At 37.0% G+C, this 26,463-nt stretch overlaps 2 protein-coding genes across 2 annotated transcripts in view; one reads left to right on the top strand and one right to left on the bottom strand.

Annotated features, from left to right (window-relative positions):
- Kmt2e (lysine (K)-specific methyltransferase 2E) overlaps window positions 1–18,468 on the top strand; it is an 80,080-nt gene extending 61,612 nt beyond the window's left edge. The window contains exons 15-26 of the mRNA XM_013034722.1: window positions 5,816–5,977; window positions 6,510–6,818; window positions 10,160–10,414; window positions 10,571–10,715; window positions 11,258–11,508; window positions 11,829–11,885; window positions 12,008–12,571; window positions 13,526–13,809; window positions 14,755–14,843; window positions 14,944–15,069; window positions 15,246–15,343; window positions 16,197–18,468. Coding sequence (XP_012890176.1) covers window positions 5,816–5,977; window positions 6,510–6,818; window positions 10,160–10,414; window positions 10,571–10,715; window positions 11,258–11,508; window positions 11,829–11,885; window positions 12,008–12,571; window positions 13,526–13,809; window positions 14,755–14,843; window positions 14,944–15,069; window positions 15,246–15,343; window positions 16,197–17,708 — 3,852 coding nt within the window. The 3' untranslated portion in view covers window positions 17,709–18,468. The remainder of the gene's footprint in view (window positions 1–5,815; window positions 5,978–6,509; window positions 6,819–10,159; window positions 10,415–10,570; window positions 10,716–11,257; window positions 11,509–11,828; window positions 11,886–12,007; window positions 12,572–13,525; window positions 13,810–14,754; window positions 14,844–14,943; window positions 15,070–15,245; window positions 15,344–16,196) is intronic.
- Window positions 18,469–18,696: 228 nt separating this feature from the next.
- Window positions 18,697–26,463, bottom strand: part of Srpk2 (SRSF protein kinase 2) — a 117,207-nt gene continuing 109,440 nt past the window's right edge. The window contains 1 exon segment of the mRNA XM_013034721.1: window positions 18,697–22,320. Coding sequence (XP_012890175.1) covers window positions 22,136–22,320 — 185 coding nt within the window. The 3' untranslated portion in view covers window positions 18,697–22,135.

Below are 26,463 nucleotides of genomic sequence, written 5' to 3'. Positions count from 1 at the left end.
GGTAGAGCGCTTGCCTTGCATGCCTGAGGCCCTGAGTTCGATTCCTCAGCACCACATAAGCAAAAAGAAAAAAGCCAGAAGTGGCGCTGTGGCTCTAGCTGTGGCGCTAGCCTTGAGCTGAAGAGCTGAGGGACAGCGCCCAGGCCCAGAGTTCAGGCCCCACTACTGGACGCAAAAAGAAAAAAAAAAAAAAAGTTTTGTTAGGGCTACTTATTTCTTTTTTTTTACAATACAAGGCTTTTGAATTCAGGGCCTCATGCTTGCTAGGCAGACACAGGTGCTCTCCCTACTTAAGCCATACCACTAGTCCAAATTCCAAAGTTCTTCAGCATCGATAGATGGTAAAGATGGAGGCCCTTATGTCCAGATCCCAGGAAATTGGACACCCTTTTGTTGATGTTAAAACCTCATAGAAAAAATATTTTCATATTTTCTAAGCATACTTGTAGTTCCATTTTGGTTCTGATTCTACTTATGTAATATGTTATATTAAGATACAAAATAAAAACACACCAAAGTTTTTACATCCATTTCAGCATACTCATACTACTATCTGACACTAAGGTTCTGAGTAGGGAATAAAATGTAGAAAATTTGAGAACTGTAAACATAGTTTTGTATTTTGAAAGAATAGGAAATAAAACTTTAAAAATCTAAAAGATTTTCACACACAAATATATATTGCTAAGTGGCTTCAGACTTACTATTTAATAGTGTTACATTTGACCTGAATTTTTGTTGTTGTTTTGCCAGTTCTGGGGCTTGAACTCAGAGCCTGAGCTCTGTCCATCTCTATGCTCAAGGCTAGTGCTCTACCACTTGAGCCACAATGCCAATCCTGGCCTTTTCTGTGTATGTGGTACTGAGGAATTGAACTCAGGACTTTGTGCATGTTAGGCAAGCACTCTTCCATGAAGGCACATTTTCCAGCCCTTGACTTGATGTTTGAATTATAAAATTTTTGCATATAATCAAGCAAACAGAATGCAGAAGCATACATCCTAGGTGGATTTTTGTTTGTTTTTATTTATATGGTACTAAGGAATCAAACCTAGAGCTTCATGCAAGCTAGGCTAGGCAAGCACTTCACCGCTAAGCCACATTCCCAGACCACATCCTAGGATTCTTAAGGCATTAGTATGATTTTTTCCCCTCCCAAAGCATTAATATTTTGTCTTGAAATTTTTTTTCTATGAGTAAGCCTTTAGTTTTTTTAGTTTTTGCCATCTATTCTGGCCAGATGAACATCACTAGTTGGAATCAGAAACTTAAAAAAAATCCGACTAAAACTACACAAAACTCCACTGTTCTTGAGAAACATGTCCAAACTGATTTAAACTATCTCCTGTTACAAGACTAGGTAATATTAACCACATGAATATTTAACAGATATGCCTAAGAAGAATCATTAATATCCTCTTCTTTCCAGATAAAAGCAGGAAATTCAAATATATTTGTCCTTTTGTAGTTTAGCTTGAACAGTAGGTACTTGTTGGTTTTATCTTGTTGACTTTTATCTACATAAATTTTTTGCTTATTTTCAGTTGTATTGGTAGATTTGTGTGTTTTGTTTGTTGGCTTCATTCTTTTTGATAAGAATGATAGGACAGTGTCTCTGTCTTCAGAGAGGTACTCACAAAAGTAACCAGTTTTGCTAGGCATGGTCTTGTATACCTGTGAACTCAATTACCTGAGAGGTGGAGATAGGCGAATCATCATTCAAGACTAATGTGGGCAAAGTTAGAAAGATATTATTTTAAAAATGAGGCTGGACACAGTGACACACATTTATAATCACAGCTGATCAGGATGAAGGTAAGCAGACCACTGTCTGCTTCTCTAACACAAATACATATACAAAAGCCTGGAACTTACTTGGAAAACAAACAAGCGAAAAGGACTAGGATATGATTCAAGTTGTGGAGCACTTGTCTAGCAAGCCTCAAGTCTGTGAATTCAAACCCTACTACTGCAATAAACAACCCATAGACTAGAACTTGACACAGTAGTTTACTTCTCTAATTCCAGCAACTCAGAAAGTGGAAATTAGGAAGACTGGTTCAAGGCCAGCCCAGGGAAAAAGTTTGGAAGACTTTGTGTCAGGCAATAGTTAGGTGTGGTAGCATGTACCTATTATCTGAGATACATGGAAAGAGCTAGTACAAAACCTGCAGGGGTAAAAATAGGAGATTCAATCTGAAAAAAATTAAGAGGACTTCAGGAATGGCTCAAGGGCTAAGTGTGTTGCTTAGTATGTCCTGAGTTCACTGCTCCCCCCCCCCCGCTGCAGCCCCATAAACTTAGTTCATCAAAAAATTCAACTTTTCTCACCACTGATTAATAAGTAATTAATGATATGGCAGTATTGGATTAAAAAAGTGGATTGGTGTTCTGTTCAGATAATCTTCACATAATAACATATGCATTCTATAATACATACCCAATTTTCCATGTAATAAAAATCTGAGTGGTAAGAACCATTTAGTATACTGTTGAACAAAGAATACAAGGGCACTGCTTTAGAGAAGCTTTCTCAAAAGAGGGTGTGCAGGCAACCAAGAATGTCAAAGTAGGCTGAGTGCCATTGGCTCACACCTGTAATCCTAGCTACTCAGGAGGCTGAGATCTGATGATCCCAGTTGGATGCCAGAAAAGCACTTGAGACTCATCTCCAATTAACCAGCAAAAAGCCAGAAGTAGAGCTGTGGATCAAGTGGTAGAGCACTATTGAGTCAGAAAGCTAAGGGACAATCTCTATGCCGAGTTCAAGCACCAATGCTGGTCAAAGAAAAAAAAAAAAGAGGGGAAGCCGGAATAATACATGATGGTATAGCTCCACAACACATCCTAGCAGCGCTGCCACTCAGTAGCTAGGCTGTATGACTCATGCAAAGTCGTCTAACTGCTGTGTATTTTAGTGTGCTCTTGGAAACCTGTGGCTTGAAGATAATCCTAGCTACTCAAGAGGTTGAGATCTGATTCTCCTGAATAGCTACGATTATAAACATAAATCACTTCCAGCTAGGAAGTTTCTCAGTGTAAGGAAATTTCTCCATTTCAAGACCATAGGATAGGGTAACTAAGTAGTTTAGCTCTGACTTTTTACCTTCAAGGCAGTTTTGTGGTCCTTGTCCCATCCCCCAAATGAAAATTTAGGAATTGTTTCTAGAATTGGAAGACTGCAAGGTGGTTTCTCTCTGGTGACCAGATTTCACACCCTGCATTTTACCTACTACAGGCCCAGGGGACACTCCCCAAGACCTCACATGGCCTTTTTAAAAAATTTATTTAGAAACAGAAAGGAAGGAAGGAAGGAAGGGAGGGAGGGAGGGAGGTTAAGAAGGAAAGGAAAGGAAAAAAGAAAGAGAGCAGCTGCTAATCGGGTAGCAAGGTAAAAAAAAACCAAATCAGCTGGGCGCTGGTGGCTCACACCTGTAATCCTAGCTACTCAGGAGGCTGAGATCTAAGGATGGAAGGTCAAAGCCAGCCGGGGCAGGAAAGTCTGTGAGACTCTTATCTCCAATTAACTACCAGAAAAACCGGAAGTGGCACTGTGGCTCAAGTGGTAGAGTGCTAGCCTTTGAGCTGAAGAGATGAGGGACAGCATCCAGGGCCAGATTAAGCCCCATAACCGATCAAAAAAAACAAAACACAAAAAAACCCAGAAGTCCCTAGATGCCTGCCTTATGTTTATCAGTCCTCACCACCTAAATTCTTAGATCCTACTAACAGCAAAACTTTCCTCGAAAGATATTCACAAATTTGAAGGCTTAGTTTTGATTCAAATTACGAAACACTTTATAAGATGATATTTTCTGAGATAACAATTTTTTCAGTGAAGTTCTCCCCATTCCCTGGTTAGTATACTTTACTCTTGGTCTTTATTACGGAATTCCTTATATGGAAATTCAAAATAATCACAATATAGATAATATCTTCTTCGTTTTGGTCTATGTTGTAAATGATTCTTGCTCTGAGTTTTATTTCTTCTAGGAAAATACACCTTCCCCAAGTTTTAAACAAAGCCTACAGTAAATAACTTCTTTCTCGATCAGGTGCACCAGATGAGACATTGAGTTTAGTGAAGCCCTGACATAGTTTTTAAAGTTTTTAAAGCTAGCCATATAACAAAAGGGGGTCAAGTAAGGTAATTTAAAAGATTAGAACCAGACACCATTGGCTCAGGCTTATAATCCTAGTTGCTCAGAAGGCTGAGATCTAAGAACTGAAGCTTGAATACAGCTGAGCCAGGAAAGTCTATTAGACTCTTCTCTCCAAGTAGCCACACATAGAAAAGCTGGAAGTGGAGCTATGACCCAAGTAGTAGAGTAGCAGCCTTGTGAAAAATGCTGAAAGACAGCACCCAGATCCTGAGTTCAAGCCCCAGGACCAGCACATACATATAGACACTCAAAAAATAGATCAGACATGAAATTATCTACTGAAGGATTCAGCTTTAAATTTTTAAGTTTCAGTGAACAAATAAGATCATCTTTTGCTATGCTACTTTTTCAGGGTTTGATTACCTGTCCCAGATCAGGAGAGCTAAGATGCAGATTGTGTATCCATGAACAAGTAATTTTACCTCTTTGGACCTCAGTTTCCTTGCCTGTAAAATAAAGAGGGTGAGGATAACATTTTGTCAAATTTGCAGTATAGCACTTTTCTGTAAAAATGAGAAACTTTGGAAGTATCTTTGCTGAATTTTATTGGCTCTTATTTTGTTCCCTTGTTTAATTTGTACTAAAGAAAGAAGAATTAATCAGTAATTCCAAGAATATAGGTGTGTTTGAATCTCTGCTGATAGCTACTGAAACTAAAACTCCCAATGTGGAGATTATGGAAGCCAGACCTTGAGTTCTGATCTTTCTTTCTTTCTTCCCCACATCGATGACAATGAAGGAGGAAAGAACAGTGGATCTGAGCCTCAGGACCTGGTTCTTTTCATTTGGAGAACTGGACAGTTGATGGACGTGCTTCCTGGTTCTGGTTGAGCTGAAGCATTTGCCAGACCCTCTGGTCAAGGCTATGAGTCTTGCTCTTAATGTTCTCTATCCAAGAGAACTGATGCTCAAAAGAACTCTTGCTGTTCCCTCAGTCCCTGTCTTGAAGTGTCAGTGTAAGAAAGGAAGCGCGGAAGGTAGAGAAATACCTTAAAAGAATTGTAATGGAGGGCTAGAGGGCTAAAATAGAAAAATTAACATTTATGGAGTGCTCACCATTTTTCAAGTACTATGTGAAAACATCAGATATACTTTCTCTTTGAATTCAGTAACAATTCAGTGAAGTGTAAGTATTGTTATCCACATTTTGTAGTTGCAGAAAGTTAAAGCTAACTTGCTTAGCATCACAGAGATAATTCTCATATGACTGGTAGAGGCATGATTTGAACCCAAGATTTTATACCACAATATAGTGATAATACATTTATTCTTCAAGTTGAATTATACCATTTCAACTTTACAGATTTTGAATCTATTTTTTTTTGAAGGCTGGCTTCTATATTAATAAAGGTGAATTTCCAGTTTGGAAAAGTGAAATAGTTTTTTAGGCTTTTTTTGTCTGGTTTTAGCCTTACCATTAATACTCAATTACACAAGTGTTTATTTTCATGAAATATATCTTGTATAGTAGCAGGTCTTACCAAGATGTTTGCAATGTTGAATGAGTATTGCTTCCCACCATTTCTACCAACAAAGACTTGTTTGCTAAGTCACACTAAATGTTTCTTAAATTTGTCATGAACATTTCGAGTTTAGAACTTTTACTTGAAAGAAATGATATTGTCTAACTTAAATTTTAAATTTCATAGACAAGAGAAGAAAGGAAAATGGAAGCAATTTTGCAAGCTTTTGCCAGACTTGAAAAAAGAGAGAAAAGAAGAGAACAAGCTTTGGAAAGGATCAGCACAGCCAAAACTGAAGTTAAAAGTGAATGTAAAGAGGCACAAAATGTCAGTGATGCTGAAGTTATTCAGGTATTATCATTAGTATTATTCAGGTCTATTTTTATTTCTAGAATTAAATATTTTCACCCTAAACATTATCAACTAAAATTTCCATAAACAGTTCAGTTACTGCAGCTATAAAGAATGTTTAATGAAGCATTTTTCCAGTCTTCTGGGGAACTTAACATTTGAAACCTAAGACTATACTTGCTTAGTTGTGGCATACAAAAATGTGGCATACAAAAATCTTTAAGTCATTAGCTTCTGAAGTAGACTAATACTGTTCTACTCAAAGAAACATATGAGGGCTGGGAAGGTGGTTCAGTGATAGAGTGCTTGCCTTGCATACATGAGCCCTGGGGTTTGATTCCTCAGTACTACATAAGCAGAAAAAGCCGGAAGTGGTGCTGTCTCAAGTGGTAGAGTGTTAGCCTTGAGCTGAAGAGCTGAGGGACAGTGCCCAGGCCCAGAGTTCAGGCCCACAACCGGCAAAAAAAAAAAAAAAAAAAAAAGAGACATATGATAAATATCAGAAGTTCCATTGTGTTGTATTTTGAATTAGGAACAAGCAAAAGAAGAAACTGCTAACAAACCAACACCTGCCAAAGTGAATAGAACTAAACAGAGAAAAAGTTTCTCTCGAAGTAGGACTCACATTGGACAGCAGCGTCGGAGACATAGAACTGTCAGTATGTGTTCAGATATCCAGCCATCTTCTCCTGATATTGAAGTCACATCACAACAAAATGATATTGAAAATACTGTACTTGCAATAGAACCCGAAACCGAAACTGCAATAGCAGAAATAATTACTGAAACTGAAGTTCCAGCACTTAATAAATGTCCTACTAGGTACCCCAAAACAAAGAAGGTATGCTTCTTAATAAATTTAAGAACTGATTTACAAGTATTTTGTGATATTAAATTGATGTTTTAAAACTTCAGTATAGCTGGACACGATGGATTAAATATCTCATCCTAGCTATTCAGGAGGATAAGATCTGAGGATCGATTTTCCAAACCAGCCTGGTTAAATAAAACCAACCTTAAGACTCTTTCCAGTTTATCAATAAGAAAGCTGGAAGTGGAGGTATGGCTCAAGTGGTAGAGTATCATAAACAGACTGGAGTTCAAGCCTCATCCTCATATGGGAAAAAAATTAAAAATTAATAATTCAAGCCAGATGGCAGTTGCTCATGCCTGTAATCCTAGCTACTCAGGAGACTGAGATCTGAGGACCAAGGTTCATAGCCAGCCTGCACAGGAAAGTCCATGAGACTCTTACTATAAATGAGTAACCAATTAACCACCAGAAAACCTGGAAGTGGTGCTGTGGCTCAAGTGGTGGAGCACTAGCCTTGAACTTAAGAGCTGAGGGACAGCGCCCAGGGCCAGAGTTTAAGCCCCACGACTGACAAATAATAATTATTATATTATTCAGTCTATTAACATTTTATAATCAACCAAATTAAAAGCAATCTTTGTTGTTGTTGTTATTTCGGGGCTTACACTCAGGGCCTGAACACTGTCCCTGAGCTTGAGACACAGCTCCACTTCCATCTTCTTGTTTTGGTGGTTAATTGGAGATAAGAGTCTCATGGACTTTCCTTCCCAGGCTGGTGTTGAGCCACGAGCCTCAGATCTCAGCCTTCAGAGTAGCAATGATTATAGGCGTGAGCCACCCCATGCCTGGCTGAAAGGCATTTTTATGTTGGCAGATTTTTTTTTTTTACTTAAGAATGACAAATTCAAAACTATAAATTCAGTTATTATGAAGATTCAACATTTCAGTATTACAAACTCATGATTTTTCTTTTTGTGCCAGTCTTGGGGCTTGAGACCTCAGGGCCTAGGCACTGTCCCTGAGTTTTTTGCTCAAGGCTAGCACTCTACTACTTGAGCCACAGCTCTACTTTGAATTGCTGGTTAATTGGAGTTAATAAGAGTCTCACAGACTTTCCTTCCCAGGTTGACTTCAAATTGCAAACTCATTGTCTCAGCCTTCTGAGTAGCATTATAGGTATGAGATAACAGAACCTGGCTACAATTTATTATTTCTTTATACCTACCTTATGTACAAAAGTTACATTCCTCTGAACTGATTTGTGATGTGCTGTATATCAATCTGTGCCCTTTTCCCTGGTGCAGGGGATCAAATCCAAAAATGCCCTTTGATTAGTAGGCAGGTACTTTACCACTCAGCCTTTCTTTTATTGTTAGTATTTTTATACACATTTCATTGTGCAAGTAGATTTATAAGAACTGAATATGAAGAAATTGTTGATTTCTATGGAATATTATAACAGTGTAAGATTAGTTTTAGATGAAATTGATAAGGATCTTTTGGAAAGCTACTGCCATATTTAATGAAGCAGTTTATGGTAAACTTCACTGAATTAAACCAACCTGATCATTTAGCCCAGAAATAACAGCAGTCTTATAAAGCTGCTGTTTTACTCCCACTCTGATTAAAGTACAGCACTATGACTAGAGAGATCCAAGTTGTGAATCTTAAGCTATCTGAGGAGAAGGTAGATCCTACATATTACCTTTCTCCCAAAATTTTTTTAGCAAAGTACTTATTGAATTCCATACAGGTTTTATAGCCAGACTGTTATACCATGGAAAGTATGTTTAATATATTTCTACTGTAAGCCCAGAATTATACCTTCGTGGCAGAGATTGGTTTCTTTGTCCATGATTCAAAGTCTGTGATCTTCTGACTATACCAGGTAGCTTATACAAGCAAACCAATAGCTTTAACAATGAAGTTTATTTTTGCTCACCTTGGAAAGATTAACTTTTGTTTGAAAAGTGAAAAGACAAAACACTCAAGTTTTTAAAAAGCAAAACTTTGTCAATGAAAAATGTAATATGTAATATTACATAAACTTTGCTTTTTAATCATTAAATGACTCAATTGTTGTGGTACTACTATGTGTTTGTTTAAACTGACAGTCTTTGCTTTTTAATCATTAAATGACTCAATTGTTGTGGTACTACTATGTGTTTGTTTAAACTGACAGTCTCAGAATCATACCTGATTCCCTTTAAAAATACTCTTTTGCTTGCAGGTTTTGCTTACACTATTCTGATTTTAAACAACACAATACAGAGTTTTGTCAAATAGTGCCAAAGGCTACATTCGGTTTAACAAAGCATAGCACTTACTCAATGTCAGATACTATTATCAAAGCTTTATGTGTTTTTTTTAAACTCCTAATTCTCACATTATTTGTAGAATGGACTTCCGTTAGGATTCTTCATTTATAGATTAAGAGTGAGACAGTAGAAAAGTGACTTAACTTGCTCATGGTCACAATGGAAGTAGCAAAACCAGGACCCTACCCCTAGCAGCCTGGTTCTAGATTCCCTATCTTCACCACTACACTCTATGGCTTGTCCTGCCAAAGGTAGTTCTACACACATAGAAGAAAGGGGAAAGAAAAAATGCAACCTATGTATATATATTTTGTGCGTGAAGATACTTATTCACATATATACTACTTTCTCTGCAACTTGCATTTAAAATATGAGTTACTAGTATTATTTGGTAACTAGAGAAACATGTACATGCTAAAAGCAAAGAAAATGTTATGTTAGGACCAAGTACATTCATACAACTAGTGAAGACATAAGTTGTAAATCAAAGAATAAACAAAAATAAATGTAAATTTCCAAATCCTAAGTTTAAGACGTATTTCAAAACCTTTAAATCAGGAATTGTTAGTGCTGACAGGGGTCATTTGTGTGTGTGTGTGTGTAACTGTCGGTGCTGACAGGGCTCTTGTGTGTGAGTGTGTGTGCATGTGTGTACTGACCTTATCTCCACAAGACTGGGATGAGCACTTTCAGTAGAAAAGCACTGCTAACATTAAACTTTTTCTAATGAACTAAACATTTTATACATATAGTAGAAGCAATAATAATTCTAACAGGGTTTGAGGTACTGACTGATATCTCCTAGATTTTACCATGTTAAAATGGATTAGTGTCTTATTAATGTAATTTTTACAAAAGTAACTATCTTTTATTCCTATAAAATATAGAAAAAATAGTATAAGTAAGGAAATGTAAAATAACATAGATTTCTTTGGACAATATAATTTTAAAACTGCTTAATTTTTGGATGGTATAAGAATTTCTAATTTGATTCTGTAAGGAGATTCTGTGCAGTAACATATAGTGATCCAAATATTTTCTTTTCTTCAGCACTTGGTCAATGAATGGTTAAGTGAGAAGAATGAGAAGACAGGAAAACCTTCAGAAAGCCTTTCAGAAAGGCCTCTACGCATAACTACAGATCCAGAAGTATTAGCTACACAGCTCAATTCTTTGCCAGGTCTCACGTACAGTCCCCACGTATACTCTACTCCTAAACATTATATTAGATTTACTTCACCATTCCTTTCAGAAAAAAGGAGAAGAAAAGAACCCACTGAAAATATTTCTGGCTCATGCAAAAAGGTAAACTTCTCTTTGAATATAAAAATCTATGCTGAGGCAAATTCTCATTCTTTATTACTATTCATGACTATGAAATGCTTTGAGAATCAGTACTGCCTTTATAGGTTATATAAAGAGGTACAAACTGATCCCTGTTTAAATTTTTGTTTTGTTTAGCGATGGCTGAAACAAGCTTTGGAAGAAGAAAATTCAGCAGTTTTGCGTAGATTTAATTCACCATGTCAAGAAAGATCCAGAAGTCCTATAGTCAATGGTGAAAATATAAGTCCACTACTACTAAATGATAGCTGTTCACTTCAAGGTAGAATTTCTTTCAGTATTGTTTTAATATTAACAATGTGACAGGATATATAATAGTTTTATAATAGGCATGGTATAGTTACTACTTTGTACATACATTTACAAGCACATTGTTACATTTTCTCATTTCAGTTCTTCAAACTTTTTCCTTAAAGCCAGACTCAAAACCTCCATGCCGTAAGACTGTGCTGGGATTAGGATTGAATTTGTAAAGGTTTAGTTTTGGCTTTGGTGCTAGTTGTTTTCAAACAGATGAAAAAAGGGACAGATGTTAAACTAACATTAATACCTATAATATTTCTTTATGTATGTTTTTGGGCAAAGTAATGCTTGCTAACAGTGGAATTAATTTCAGAGCTATATGATTAATTTTGAGGAAGATGATTTTGTATTAGTACTATTTTCTAAAACCCTGTAATATAGTTTTAGTGTAAAATTCATCATAATTACTATTGATGTTTTATGTTTCCTGAATATAACGTATTACAGATTTTAGCCAACATCAGCAGTTTTGTTTCTTATAGATTATTATTTCACCAACAGATTTAACCACACCACTAAAAAAACGAAGACTTTATCAGTTGCTAGATTCTGTTTACTCAGAAACTTCAACACCTACTCCTTCACCATATGCTACACCAACTCATGCAGATATCACTCCTACGGATCCATCATTTGCCACTCCTCCGCGGATAAAATCAGATGATGAAACATACAGAAATGGTTATAAACCCATATATTCACCAGTTACCCCAGTAACTCCTGGTACACCAGGAAACACCATGCACTTTGAGGTGAGAAAAAAATTTAACCCCAGGAGATAGGGTTTAAGAGATTTTTACTTTTAATTAACCTTCTTCCCCCCCCCCCCCGCTTAACTAAAAGAGAATACTGGGAACATATGTCTATATAAATTTAGACACTTTTATTTGTACTGATAAAAGCATCACACAGCAGACTAAATGTATCTTTTTTGGGGGAATAGAAATTAAGCAGATTTTAACAATATCTAAAAACAAAGTCTCTGTAGTTTTCTATTTTAAATGTTAACTTCTATAAAATAAGATTTAGTAATGTAATTTAATGTTCAATTCTGATTATTCCTTTTGTATAGAATATTTCTTCCCCAGAAAGTTCTCCAGAAATAAAGAGACGCACTTATAATCAAGAGGTAAGAAGTTACTTTAAAAAAAAAAAGATTTATTTTTTCCTAATATAATTTTGCTTAAATTATTGGTAGATTTTGAAGTAAATAATCCTAAAATGTTATTTTTTTTTTAATTCTATGAACAGGGATATGATAGATCTTCAACAATACTGACATTGGGGCCTTTTAGAAATTCCAATTTAACTGAGCTGGGTCTGCAAGAAATAAAGACTATTGGTTATACCAGTCCTAGAAATAGGACTGAAGTCAACAGGCAGTGTCCTGCAGAAAAGGAACCTGTGTCAGACCTTCAACTGGGACTCGATGCAGTCGAGCCAACTGCCTTACATAAAACCATGGAAACACCTGCACATGACAGGACTGAGCCTAACAACCAAATGGACTCTACTCACCCTGGACGGGGGACATTATATTCTTCCTGGGTAAAGAGTCCTGACAGAGCAGGAGTTAACTTCTCAGTGAACTCCAACTTGAGGGACTTGACACCCTCACATCAGTTGGAAGTTGGAGGAGGCTTCCGAATTAGTGAGTCAAAGTGCCTGATGCAGGATGATACTAGAGGCATGTTTATGGAAACAGCTGTGTTTTGTACTTCTGAAGATGGGCTTGTCTCTGGTTTCGGACGGACTGTTAATGACAGTTTGATCGACGGGAGTTGTACACCCCAGAATCCACCACAGAAGAAAAAGGTTACATTTTAACAATTTATAGTCATTTTAATTGTCATTGTTTTCATACTGCTCTTAAGTGTCATTGGTAGTTATGTATAATATAAGGCATTCTTAATTTGTTCACACTAAAAATTTTATATGTACACTTGAATTTTGTAAATGTTCATTAATTAGAAAATGTTTACAACAAAGTACAAAATTCTAGTGATATGACAAAGTTTAATGCATTTTGAAAAATTCTTAATGAACCTTTCAAAAGAATGACTCTTAAACCAGAAAAAAACCAGAATTAACAATATTATATTTTTATTTCTCTTACATTGAACAGGCATCCATGTATAGAAGAAATGCCTCTTGTCATCATAATACCTATATTATGTAGGGTATGGATGTAAGATTATTTTGGAAAGTATATACTAATATATTATACGTGAATATATAAATTCCCTTCTTGAGACAATTAGAATGCCTATTTCACAGGAATGGGAGAAACTACAACACTTACTTAATTTGTTAATAGGCTTATTGCTTTATAAGTCAAAGAATTTTAGTGATGTGTGCTTTTAATTTTTATAACAGAGTCCAGTTGGCAACTTTTGGGAAGCAATGTAGTATAGTGGAAAGAGCACGGGCTTTCAAGTAAGACCTAGGTTCGAATCCCGGCTCCAACACTCACCAGCTGTGTGACCTTGAGTGAGTGAGTTACTCAATTTCCTCATCTGTAAAATGGGGATTATAATATACCTATTTCATAGGGTTGTTGTGAGGATTAAATGAAATAATATATGTAAATCATCTAAGTACAATGCCTAGCACATGTAGGCATTTGGTAATTGTTAATTATTTATTAAAAATCTGATTATTTAATATAATTTTCCTATTATAAATATAATTTTCCTTAGATAAAAAGAATGAATTCATTCTGACATTTGAGACAAGAATAAAAGGTTTGCTTTTTCTATTTTGTTTAAGGTGTCTCTATTAGAGTACCGTAAGAGACAACGTGAAGCTAGAAAAAGTGGCTCTAAGTCAGAAAACTTTCCTCTGGTTAGTGTATCACCTCATGCAAGTGGGAACCTGAGCAGCAGTGGTGATGGCTGTGTCCACAGTAGTGAAAATGGGGAGCAGGCAGAAAACACTGCTAGCCTGCCTTTACCAATACCGGCTGCAATTTACAATACCACTGAAGAAACCAGCAATAACTGTCCTATTAAAGAAGCTACTGCCAATGAGAAGAATGAACCAGAAGTTCAATGGTAAGCCTGTTTTTGAAGTATTACACTCAAAAGAAAAGACTTTTGTTAGTAACTGTTCTTCCTGTTTGTTGCTCTCCTAAGGGTAAGCAGATAGTGATTTGAGATTATAATTTTGTATGTATGTTTATGCTGTTAAAAGTCTACTGTTTACTCCTTTTTTATGCTTTTCATGCAAATTCCTCTCTCAAGGACATTTATAATTTTGAAAGATCTTTGCTGACAAGGTTTTAAGTCAGCTATATGTTTATGCATTAAAAGTGTACTGTGTTTACTCCTTTTTTTTATGCTTTTCATGCAAATATTCCTCTCTAAAGGACATTTATGACAGGCAACTTCCTATGATTTCTTTACGAAGCCCTACCAGTTAGTCTTGAAAGAAGTTAGTCAGTCTAATATTTCTTCAATAGGAATAGAGAAGCAGCTGCTCATATGGTGGATATTAGCAAAACAGCAGAAGGCTGTGCGTTCCCTGAGAGGTTACAGCCCTCAAGCAATTTTTCTTGGGCATGTTTTGTTAACTTTAGTAACCAGAAGTGACTTAATACACTATCTTCAACTCACTCCTCCTTAACACTAAGGAACGTCTGAAGACAAAGTAGTTTAGTATTAGTTCTTATAAACAGGGATAAATGGGGGGGGGGGGGGTAACGGGGGGGGGAGAATGTTGAAAGAGGTGACATTGATCAAGATACACTATATTCATAAACGTCTTTGTTAAATGGTGATTCCTGAATACAACTATTTAAAGATAATAATATTTTTAAGATTAGTATGAATAAAAATTTCACTTAGCAAACTAAGAGAAAGTTCATTATTTTTGAAGCTTAACACCAAAAGCACAATATTTTCCCAGTAGAGGTCTGATAGGATGTGTTGCTCATCAAAGAACAAAGAATATAATCTAGCTGGCAGAAGCTTCTTTGACTTTAGGATTTTATCTTGTAGGACTGCCTCCACTTCAGTGGAACAAGTGAGAGAAAGGAGTTATCAGAGAGCTTTACTTCTCAGTGATCATAGAAAAGATAAAGACTGTGGTAAGTAAGCTTGCTGTTAAAAGTGGAGCTGGCTAATCCTTGCGCTCTTGTTCTCTGTGAGTGCTAATGTTCTCTTTGGGTCTGCTTGCTTCATCTCTAGGGGGAGAGTCACCATGTGTCTCATGCTCACCGAGTCATGTTCAGTCTTCACCTTCATCTCATTCAAATCACATTCCCCAGCTGCACACTAAGGGCCTAGTACCTTCTTTCAGTGAACTTATAGAAGGTCAGTAAGCAGATGACCTATCATGACTTGTTGTTTTAAACACCTTTTTAAAATCAGAAAAAACGAGTTCTTGTTTTGAAAAAAGTTTGACAGAATATACATTGCTTTGTGATGTCAATAAAGAAAGTATGTGTCATGTTATTTAACATTTACTGTAGGTTTTTTCTGCTTTATAGACCCTGATCCTGAAAATCCAGAACCCACAGCTACAAATGAATGTCCATCCCCAGACACTTCGCAAATTATTTGTAAAAGCCCTTCAAAAATGAGCAAGGTAATAACATTGACCCTTAAATGTTGTCATTTAGAAAAGATAATTTTGTTAACGTGACAAGCACATTTTTCTACTATATCAAGTATCAGTTTGTGATTTCTGGACACTTCTTGTCAATTGTGTATAGTTTTATTTATTCTGTCACCACTCACACTGAAGTGTGACACAAATAACTTACTAAAATTCAGTGATCTTCTGTATTTAAATTTCCACCTCTTTTCCAGGAGTAACTTCTGGAAAAGAAGATCATTCTTCTTTTCATGAAATACTTAACCAGCCAATTCTCTAAAAACAAAACATCAGTGACATTCATTTAACAGGATTGTCCATTCTGGCCTATGAAGATATGATATGGCATGTAATATTTTAAAGCAATTGAATACTTTATATATAGAGAGTCCCTTCCAAGGAAAATAAAAACTGGTTTGAGGGAGGCAAATATGTGTACCCAAAGTCAATTTATCCTTATATTGGATATAGAAATTTCAGTTACGTTTTTGGTAAAATTTTCAATTCTGTAACTGAAATCTCTATACCAAATATAAGGATAAGATTATTAAAGTTCTTTTAGAGTAAGGCCCCGGGACATTTCTTTTTACTTAGTAGGAAAAGGCAGATTAAATTTAAAGACCATTATTTCCTCAAATTTTCTTCTAGAGAATTCAGTTTAAACTCACTGTCCAGAACTTGTTCAATAACCTTTCAAAGCCTGAAGCCTCAATAATTAACTTCTCTCAAATATACTATTCCTGCCCCTTTTAAAGTTAATACTTAAAAATCGTAAATACCAAAAATAATAAATCTCAAATAGTGTGTTTCTTAAGCTTATTATCCAATTTGTTTTCTCTTTCAGCCTGGTTCACCGGGACCTGTAATTCCTGCTCAACCACATGGGAAAACACTCACAAAATCAGATCCCCACTGGGAGACAACAGTTATTGTATCAGAAGCTGAGAATGTTCACCTAAAAACAGAGCTCCAACAAAAACAACTATCGAATAACACCCCAGCACTTTCAAAGAACCATCCTCCTCCTCAGCCCCATGCTCGCAGTACAACTGAGCAACTTCCCCAAAAGCTGCCTTCTGTACCAACGAAGTTGCACTGTCCTCTGTCACCTCACATAGAAAACCCTCCTAAGTCCTCCACGCCTCACACACCTGTGCAGCATGGTTATCTCTCACCAAAGCCTCCTTCACAGCAGTTAGGATCTCCCTTCAGGCCTCATCATTCACAGTCACCTCAAGTTGGAACCCCTCAGCGAGAGCCTCAGAGAAATTTTTATCCAGCAACACAGAATCTTCAAGCCAATACCCAGCAGCCAACTTCCGGAGCATTATTTACACAGACACCCTCAGGACAATCTTCAGCAGCATACAGTCAGTTTAACCAACAGAGTCTGAGCAGCGCAGCACCACCCCCTCCGCCCCCTCCGCCTCCTTCTTCCTCATCTTATTATCAAAACCAGCAGCCCTCTGCAAATTTTCAGAATTATAATCAGCTTAAAGGTAGTCTTTCCCAACAAACTGTGTTTACATCTGGACCAAATCAAGCACTTCCTGGCAGCACAAGCCAGCAATCAGTTCCAGGACACCATGTTACTCCGGGGCATTTTTTGCCCTCTCAGAACCCTACCATTCACCATCAAACTGCTGCTGCTGTGGTCCCACCCCCGCCTCCACCACCACCTGCTCCAGGACCGCACCTTGTACAACAGCCAAATTCCCATCAGCAACACTCTGTAGCACATGTAGTAGGGCCAGTTCATGCTGTCACCCCTGGTTCACATATTCATTCTCAAACTGCTGGACATCATTTACCACCACCCCCTCCACCTCCTGGTCCTGCCCCACATCACCATCCACCACCCCATCCTACCACAGGACTCCAAGGTCTACAAGCACAACACCAGCATGTTGTAAATTCAGCACCCCCACCTCCACCTCCACCTCCACCTTCCAGTGTTCTGACTTCTGGGCATCATACGACATCAAGTCAAGCCTTACACCACCCACCTCATCAAGGACCTCCACTTTTTCCTTCAACTGCTCATCCAGCTGTACCACCGTATCCCTCACAAGCTACACATCACACCACTCTGGGACCGGGACCCCAGCACCAGCCGTCTGGAACAGGGCCACATTGTCCATTACCCGTTGCAGGTCCTCACCTCCAGCCCCAAGGACCAAACAGTATTCCAACACCTACTGCTTCAGGGTTCTGTCCTCATCCTGGCTCTGTGGCCCTACCACATGGGGTGCAAGGACCTCAGCAGGCATCTCCAGTGCCTGGACAGATTCCAATTCACAGAGCACAGGTGCCACCAACATTTCAGAACAATTACCATGGTTCAGGGTGGCATTAAAATGGACTCCAATAACATTTTTTTAAATGTTCTGTAAGATAAAGTGTATATTTCATATGTACCTATTAAGGTACTTTTTAAAACTTGTACATGAAAATTTGTATAAAAAAACAAAAACAAAACAACAAAAACCAGTGCTCTTCCATTGTATTTTTCCCATTTTTGCTTTTTAAAATTCCTTAAGAAATGTGCTGTTAAGCCAGTATTAGGTATCTTTATTTTGTAAGTGAACATTCCAGCTGTTTTTCTGGCAGTAGATCTGATGCTACATGATCTTTAAATTTTATTGTTGCAGTTGAATTCATTTAGTGAATGTTTTCTGTATTATTTTATACATTAAGTACACAGCTAATAATAGCACTATGAGGATTTCCTTTTCTTTGGGGGGGGGTCAGTTCTGTGAGTGCATCTTAGGTATAAAATGCAATACAGATTTTTATAGTTTGGTGTGGACATGGCTCATTTTGTTTTTATCAGTTATTTGCAAGCAAAATGTAATTTAATGTATAGATGATTTCTAATGTCTCCTGGCAAACTGTAAATACTGCATTTCTTTTGCGTATATAATTGCTTACGCTTTTTTCATTTGATATATAGCATTGTACATATGACAAGTCTTTTGCAAAACTGTGTGATCTTTGTGAAAAGTAGTACAGTATATGGCCTTTACTTTCCTTTTTTATTTTAAATATACTGTCACATTGAAGCACTGGTTGGGCATTTTAATTCATGTTAATAAATCACAATTATGTCAGTTTTACCAAATTGTGCTGTACAACTTCTAAGATTGGGGACAGCTTAAATGTTTTTTACAAAACTTAAGGAATAATGTGAAGAAGGAACCTTCAATTTTCTTTAGCAACTACTACCTCAAGTTGAATGGTAGCTAGAGGCTACCATTGATTACTTTCTAAAATGGTTCCTACTTGGTTTTTTTTTCAGGAGCAAAAGCCACTGGAAATTACTTAAAACAGTCATGCTATGTAAATTTACTTAAGTATATACATTATATAAATTGAAACCAAACCACTAATGCATAACACATGATAGTAACAAAACTGCAATTTACAACAGTTGTTTGAAAAGTAGTTTGCAATACATAGGAATATCTTAATTTGTACATTTTAGAACATGACTGAAATCAAAACTGATCTGAAAACTGTAATGTTTAATATATAACTATGAGACTTTTTAAGTCATGGGAAATTACTTCTTTAAATTTAGTTTGAGTATATACAATTAAAGAAAAAAGACATCCTTAGATCTCTCAAGTAAAATAAAGATGACCTCTCAAGGAAGTTATTTTATTGCTGAAATACAAAATGATAGGTCTATTAAAAAAAAACAACAATAAAAATTCCCAGCCTTTGCCTTCTATCTATCTCTCAGGAGTAATAGTCAAATCCAATAGCAGTGACACTGTTTGTTAACATAATTTTTTATCATCCAAATACTTGACATAAGTTGGGCACAGTATGCAAATCTTGTGCATCAGGAAAAAGTAAACAAGACTTAAAAAATGACTGAATGAGATTTGGTAGTATTTTAAGTCATGTTTTATCATTTTAATTTTCATTTTCATTAGCTAATGATGGTATGTTATTACAACTCATTTAGGGTTTAATCCTAATCAGCTTCATGTTTTCTTCAAAAGAACATAAGTCAAGCCATCCTAGACTTATCAAACACAATTCTACTTACTATATTCACTAAAGAAATATTTGTCTGAGAAAAAATGGCTTTACATCATTCAACCCCTGATCGAAACATAGAACAAAGTTAACTAGTATATATGAAATATCAACATTCCTCTCTTTAAAAGGACTACACTTTAAAATTTTTTAATTCCTCAGTTTCAAATAGGCTTACTACACAAGGATTGTATACAGAAACTTTTGTGTAAAATGCATATTAAATAACTAATTTTTACTCAAATACTGTCCTCTACCAAGCTTGCATTATAAAACAATAAGAGAAAAAGAGTAACTTAATAATTTCATGTACAGAAACAAGTTCTCTACTCCAAGGGAAAAGTTTCCTTACTTTATCCTGTTAAGTCCTATGTGGTCCAGGTACAAGAAGGAGCAAGTAGTTTTTATGAAGCTCTTCATATCCACTGTCTCTGTTTTGGGGACAGTTCTATCTGCCAGTTTTCAGATATCAGGCTTCTGAATCTGTTTCAATCAAATATATGACCTAAATCTTGTAATTTTCCATGAAGAATCACATGGATCACAGAAAGGGAAAGATAGGATATTCAACTAAAATTGCTGAGCTGGAGAAACATAAAGTTTGGCATAACCAATTTTTCTCCTTTAAATTATATATATATTTTTAACAAGCCACCAAAAATCTGCTAAAACAAATACATATTCCTTCTAGAAGACCTGTTTCTAAGCTATTTATATCATAATGATAACCATCTTTGTAAAACTCAATTTACTTTATTTTCCATCATGGCCCAAACCTGCAAATTTCATTCAAGTATACTATTGCCCTGGTAAAAATCCTTATAAGGAAGACAAATTTACTCAGTGGTTCTTAGAAGAATGTTTCCTGTGGAAACTATGAATAGTAAAACTGGTCTACAGCCACCATCTGCCGTATAATCTACCTGGAAACCGATAATTTCATTAGAAATACTTCATGCACATCTCATAAATGAGCACAAGGTACATTCTACCTCACAGCAATATGTGATACAATGCTAACTCACAGAGAAGTATGTGGCATGATGAAACATAAAAAAAGGACCACTGATATTGTATATAATGAATTATAATGTAGCATATCTTTCCTAAATCTGGCCTTAAAAAAAAACAACCATAAATGACTCCATAGGCATTAATGTATGTTATACAACTACATTTGCTGCATCAGGAATGTTGGTATTTCCTTTAGTTTTAGTGACACTAAACTGATAGCAAATGTTCATTGGTTGTATCACTTCAAATACAGGGCAATGACCAAGGCAATGTCTGGAAAAAAAAACCAAAACACTTTAATTTTTGAGACAACTGCAAGCACCCCAAACAATGGATTATTGTTACAACACTTTTTAAGCTTTTCACAATCTAGTTATTGCAAAGGCATATGGATAAATGTTAATGGACAAAGTCAAGAAAAATGAGGCACCTTAATAAATGTAAAATTTTAAATAAAAAGACATTCAATCCACTGACTTCTAGATGAGGCTAAGTATACCTCTATATATTACATTCTAAACTTGTATTGCCTACTAATGGGTTGTGTCCTGGGTTCTACAATTTTAAGGAAATGCATGAACAAGAACTGTGTGCAACCTGCAAAGGGAAACCATTTTCTCATTCAAGGAGAGACTGAAAAAGTGAGTAAAATTTGCTATAGCCAACACAGAAAGCTGTCTATGGAATGAACATGATCACCATTACCTTTCAGCTGTGAGGAGTTTTTGGCCCACTGCACTGTAAATTGTATAAACCATAACTTGTGTTTTACACAAACTCAACCATGCTTCTCCCAAAATATATGTATTTTTATCCCACACACTGAACACTTTTCTCTTGACCCATTTACTCTACATATTTAACATTACAGTGCTTGGAGGAAGCAACACTACATGGTACTGGGCCATCACAATTTTAAAGGAAAATCACTTCTAAAAATAGGCAAAAATACTAATGGGACTACTAAATTATAATGAATATTTTAGAATGAGAAGCATTCTCTCGTCTTCCTTTAATGTGCCATATAAGGAATGATATCTTATAATCCAGAGCCACCTCATTTGAAATCCAATGTAAATGGATTGTTATGGAATGAAAAGTTTGTACAACTCCTTGGAGCAGCAGAAAGTCTGCTACATGCAACTTAGGCTATAAAGCACTCAGGACTTGGTAGCGTTTCTGAAATTTGAGTCCCCATCCCATATTTCATGGAAATTAACATTTACAAGGGTGCATTTACATACACTATAATACAGGAATGATGTCCCTTTGCCAGAAGATAAAAGTGTACATTTCCTTGCTATTTCGTGGCTCCAACTTGATAATTTCTTAAGATTGTAAATTATATAGTACTCAGCTAAAATATTTCTTCATAAATAGTTACAAAACCTGCCAAAACACAAAGGGGAAAGTATTTTTCATTCAAAAAAAAATGACATTTGAATGTCACACAACACAAAAAAAAACAATGCTTAGAGACATGTTATTGTTTCCAGAAGAAAATGGTCAGTAAACTACTTAGTTGAAGACAAGAGACTAACCTTCCCCAGGACCACAGCGCACAAAAAGCAAAATGTCAAAACAACAGTACCTCAAAGCAAAATAAAGGTCTGAGGGTGAAGCCAGCTTGCTTGTAATCCTGTTAAAGAATGAGAGTCACCGTTTAGGTCCAATGTACTGGAAAACATTTGCTAGCTCAGAATGCTATATTTGTAGAATTTGCTAAGAATTCAACCAAGGATGTCGAAGGCATTCGCCAGCTGATGCTCGTTTTTCTGGAACCATTTCTAACATTGGGATCAGGAAATCTGTAAACTGTGCAGCATCTTCATGGGGCCAGCCATACTTTTCCACAAGTACATCAAAGAGGCTCCAGGGCTTCAGCTTGGTGATGTGCCGCAGTTCTCCTGCAGGAAAAACAAAACACCAGTATCAAGAAAGCTCTAAATGTATATTTTCCATAGTTGATCCAGCCAGGTTCTTTTCAGTGAAGCAGACAACCAACCTGGTCAAAACTTTATGCAACAACAAAGAAAGCTAGCTAACTTCTTCTAAGCAATAATCATTATGTCAGTTAATGTCAGTGAGTATAAATGATTTGATGGTTCATTCATATCACTTCCACATTAAGGACACATTTCTAAAAGCCAAGGCAATTCTCATTCCAACTTGAGATCTTTTACGATCTTCTTAAACTTCCTTAGAAAAATCTGTAAGACACACATTTAAACCCATTACTTCTGCATTTTATCATGAAAAGATCATAGCATTAGAATAGTGCTAAGAGAACCTTTTTTTTTTTTTTTGCTGTCCAATATGGCAGCCGATGGCTACATATGGCTAATGAGTTGATACAATTGTGGCTAAGGCTGCTAAACAAGCAATGTATTATGGATGGAAAGTAGGACTCAACTGGTAGAGTGCCAGATGTACACAAAGAAAGCTAAGTAATAGTTATGAGCCTCTGGCTCACACATAATCACAGTGACTTGGGAGACTGAGATCTGAGGAATGAGGTCCGAAGCCAGCTCAGGCAGACAATTCCTTGAAACAAACGTATCAATTAACCAGCCAAAAGAGAACTAGAGGTGTGCCTGATGTAGAGCAAGCCAAGCCAGGAGTGTTAATGAATTTTGCCTAAATAGCTACAGCAGCTAATGGTAATCCAAGCAGATACAATTCATATCTTCACATTTGTTATAAAATGTAATACTGTCCAAGAACACTGCCTTACAAAGCTTCAAGTTATAATTTGCGAAATGTGCTAGCTGGAACACAAAAAATACTATCCAAAAAAACTTGGTTATAGGTAACTGACATAACAGTGATTAACAAGCAGTAAATGCCTGAGAACTGTAACCATCCTTCAAAACAGGAAAAAAGTTATTTTTAAGCCAAACTGCCAAAAGATCAGAATTAACTTTCATTACAAACAACTCATTTCTCTGCTATTCCAACTTTTCACAAGATACCCACCCATATCCACAGAGAAGCCTCTGCCTGAAGAGAGAGCACCATGTGGCACTAATGATGCCCCACAGCAACCGCAGGGCCTGAAGCCAGGTCTCAGAAGGGCAGATACAGGCATTTGGCACCCAAATACTTCATGCAGGGGCTGAAATCATTCTTTTCTTTCACCTGCTATAGCCTAATATACAAAGGAACATTTTTCCATGATATGCTCAGAGGAGAATCAGTGCTATATTCATACAAGTTTTCTTAGAAAGTGAAGCCTGGGCTATAACAAAAATAAGCATATTACCTAATGTTATAAAAACAAAGAAGAAATCACCTACCCCACAGTGGCTCTTCTTTTGCCTATATTCTCACATTGCCCATTCTTACAGACAGGTATGTGAACAGAGTTATGATCAATTGTGCATAAGCCTCTGAATAAAGAAACCAGGTTCTTGTTAAAAGGGACCAATGTAGGGCCAGGAGATAAAAGTTAAGCATTGCTGCCAGGCAATGCCTGTTATCCTAGGTACTCAGAAGACTTGAGCTCTGAGGATCATGGTTTAAAGCCAGCCCAGGCAGAAAAGTCCCTGAGACTCTTATAATCAATTAACCACCAGAAGGTAGAAGTGGAGCTGTGGCTCAAGTGGTAGAGTTGCTAGCCTTAAGTAAAGCTAAGGCACATAGTCTGTCCAGGGCCTGAGTTAAAAATACACAAAAACAGAAGCGTAATTATTAACACTGCTTCCAGACTGGAGGTCAGGTCTATGTTTAATGAGGATGCACATCTGCAGTTTTAGCAGAAGACAGCTGTGAAAGGAACTAGAACCTGTGGAATAAAATCTGTATAAGACTTAATCCTCAGACTCAGAAACTCTAGTTCTCGAATTTCAACCTAAAGAGAGAAACCCTACCATCCTATTATATCTCAAAATGAGCCAATAATTTGACCAAAAAAAATGGTGGTTAAGAAAACCACTAAGGACAGGAGTGGTAGATCATACATGTAATCCCAGTTACTTGCATACTTTCTGTATCATAGAAATTGGTTCCAGAAAACACACTCTTCCCCTGCCACATACACATGTGAGCACACACACATACCACAAAAAGCCAAAGACACGTAAGCATCTAATGTAGTATTTCTCTCTAACCTGTACATATCATACATTCTCTCTCTCACTATGTAGCCAAACTTTCCATTGTCCTGACTCAGCCTCCTGAGTCATTTCACTATTTGAATTTTTTGTAGGTTATTGTAATACTTTGCAAACGATATCGTTTAGGGGCTGATGACAAGGAAATCCTGTATGTGTTTAATACACAATTCCTTTTTTTGAAGATGGAATACTGGAATCTTTATTACAACACTAGCAGTCTAGAGGCAGCCCATTGTTACCAAGGTCTGCAGCCCCTGAATACACATAACACAGCTAGGAATCAAGCTAGAGAGGGAAGAAAGAACAAAAACAATACTAACAAGCCAATTCAGCTCCAATGGAGAGCTTAATTGGGACACCAAGATGACTGGAGATGAGCCAGGAGACAGGACCTGAACATGAAGACACATGTGACGTGGCGTAATGGCGCCTCTGCTGCTCTAGACCTAAACAGGGTCAGCACAGGGGGCAGGTCCACAGGAAATTCCCAGTCCCAGGCACTGGACTGACAGATTCAATAACCTATCAGCCAAGTGCCCGCCCCTCCCTCCAGGGTTCTGTGGTTGTCTGATTCCATGGATTTGGGACTATGGATACTAAGGACCAACTGTGCAACTTCCACCAAAAAGCAAGCTCTATCTCTTACTGCATAGTAAGTGATGAAAACAACACAATCACTGGAGTTATGGAAAACTATTCATGCAGAACTAGCAATACTTTAAACTGATAAAAGTATTTTCACAGAGCAACAAAATATTTAAAGGACTTTTGGGCAAGTAATCCTACATAAAAATGGCCATGTGGGTCAGCTGTGGTGACTCAAGCCTGTAATTTCAGCTGTAATTGAAGACTGGGAAGTTCAGGGGAAGCATAGACAAAAGCAAAAACTCTTTCTAAAAGAAGGAACTAGGCCATGATGTGGCACACTTGTAATCCCAACTACATGGATAGCATAGGCAAGAATATTGTGGCCCTAGGTTGTCCTAGGCAAAAGCATGAAACCTTGATCTGAAAAATAATCTGGAACCAAAAGAAGGGCCAGAGGTATAGTTAAAGTGCTTGCTTAGTAGTCTCAACACGAGGAGTTCAAAAACCTTAGTACTGAAGAAAAAATAAAAAACCTTGGGGCTGGGAAGATGGCACAGTGGTAACGTGCTTGCCTTGCATGCCTGAGGCCCTGGGTTCGATTCCTCAGCACCACATAAGCAAAAAGAAAAAAGCCGGAAGTGGAGCTGTGGCTCAAGTAGTAGAGCCCTAGCCTTGAGCTGAAGAGCTGAGGGACAGCGCCCAGGCCCAGAGTTCAGGCCCCATGACCGGACCCAAAAGAAAAAACAAAAACCTGTGGGCAAAGATGTATAAAACAGAACATACAAATGGAAATTAATCCTAAACACTCCCATATACTGAACATATAGGAGTACTTCGATATAATAGGATATTGAATTCTCTTAAAGGACTGTTAGGTAGATACATGGAAAAACTGGACAATACAAAAAGAAACATCTTAAACCTATGATAATATGGACTGTACGCTAGATAAAGAAAGACAAAATACTGTCCTGTAAACAAATAATAAAGTTCTCCTTTAAAATTACATCTTTAGCCAGACACTGGTGGCTCATGCCTGTAATCCTAATTGCTCAGAAGGATGATTATGAGGATCATGGTTCAAAGCCAGCCTGGGTAGAAAATTCCATGACAAACTCTTATTCCCAATTAATCACCAAAGGAGTGGTAGAGTGGCAGCCTCAAGGGACAAAACTAAGGGACAGCACCCACGTACTGAGTTCAAGGGAAAAAGCTAAGAGACAGCACCCACGCACTGAGGTCAAGCCCCAGAGTAGACTTAATTAATCAATTAAAATAATCGGGGCTGGGAAGGTGGCTCAGTGGTAGAACGCTTGCCTTGCATGCCTGAGGCCCTGGGTTTCATTC

This window comes from Dipodomys ordii, unplaced genomic scaffold, assembly GCF_000151885.1.
Source record: "Dipodomys ordii isolate 6190 unplaced genomic scaffold, Dord_2.0 Scaffold195, whole genome shotgun sequence".
In the NCBI taxonomy this organism is placed as follows: Eukaryota; Metazoa; Chordata; class Mammalia; order Rodentia; family Heteromyidae; genus Dipodomys; species Dipodomys ordii.
Note: the sequence above shows the minus strand (reverse complement) of the source record. Positions and strands in the feature narration are given on the sequence as shown.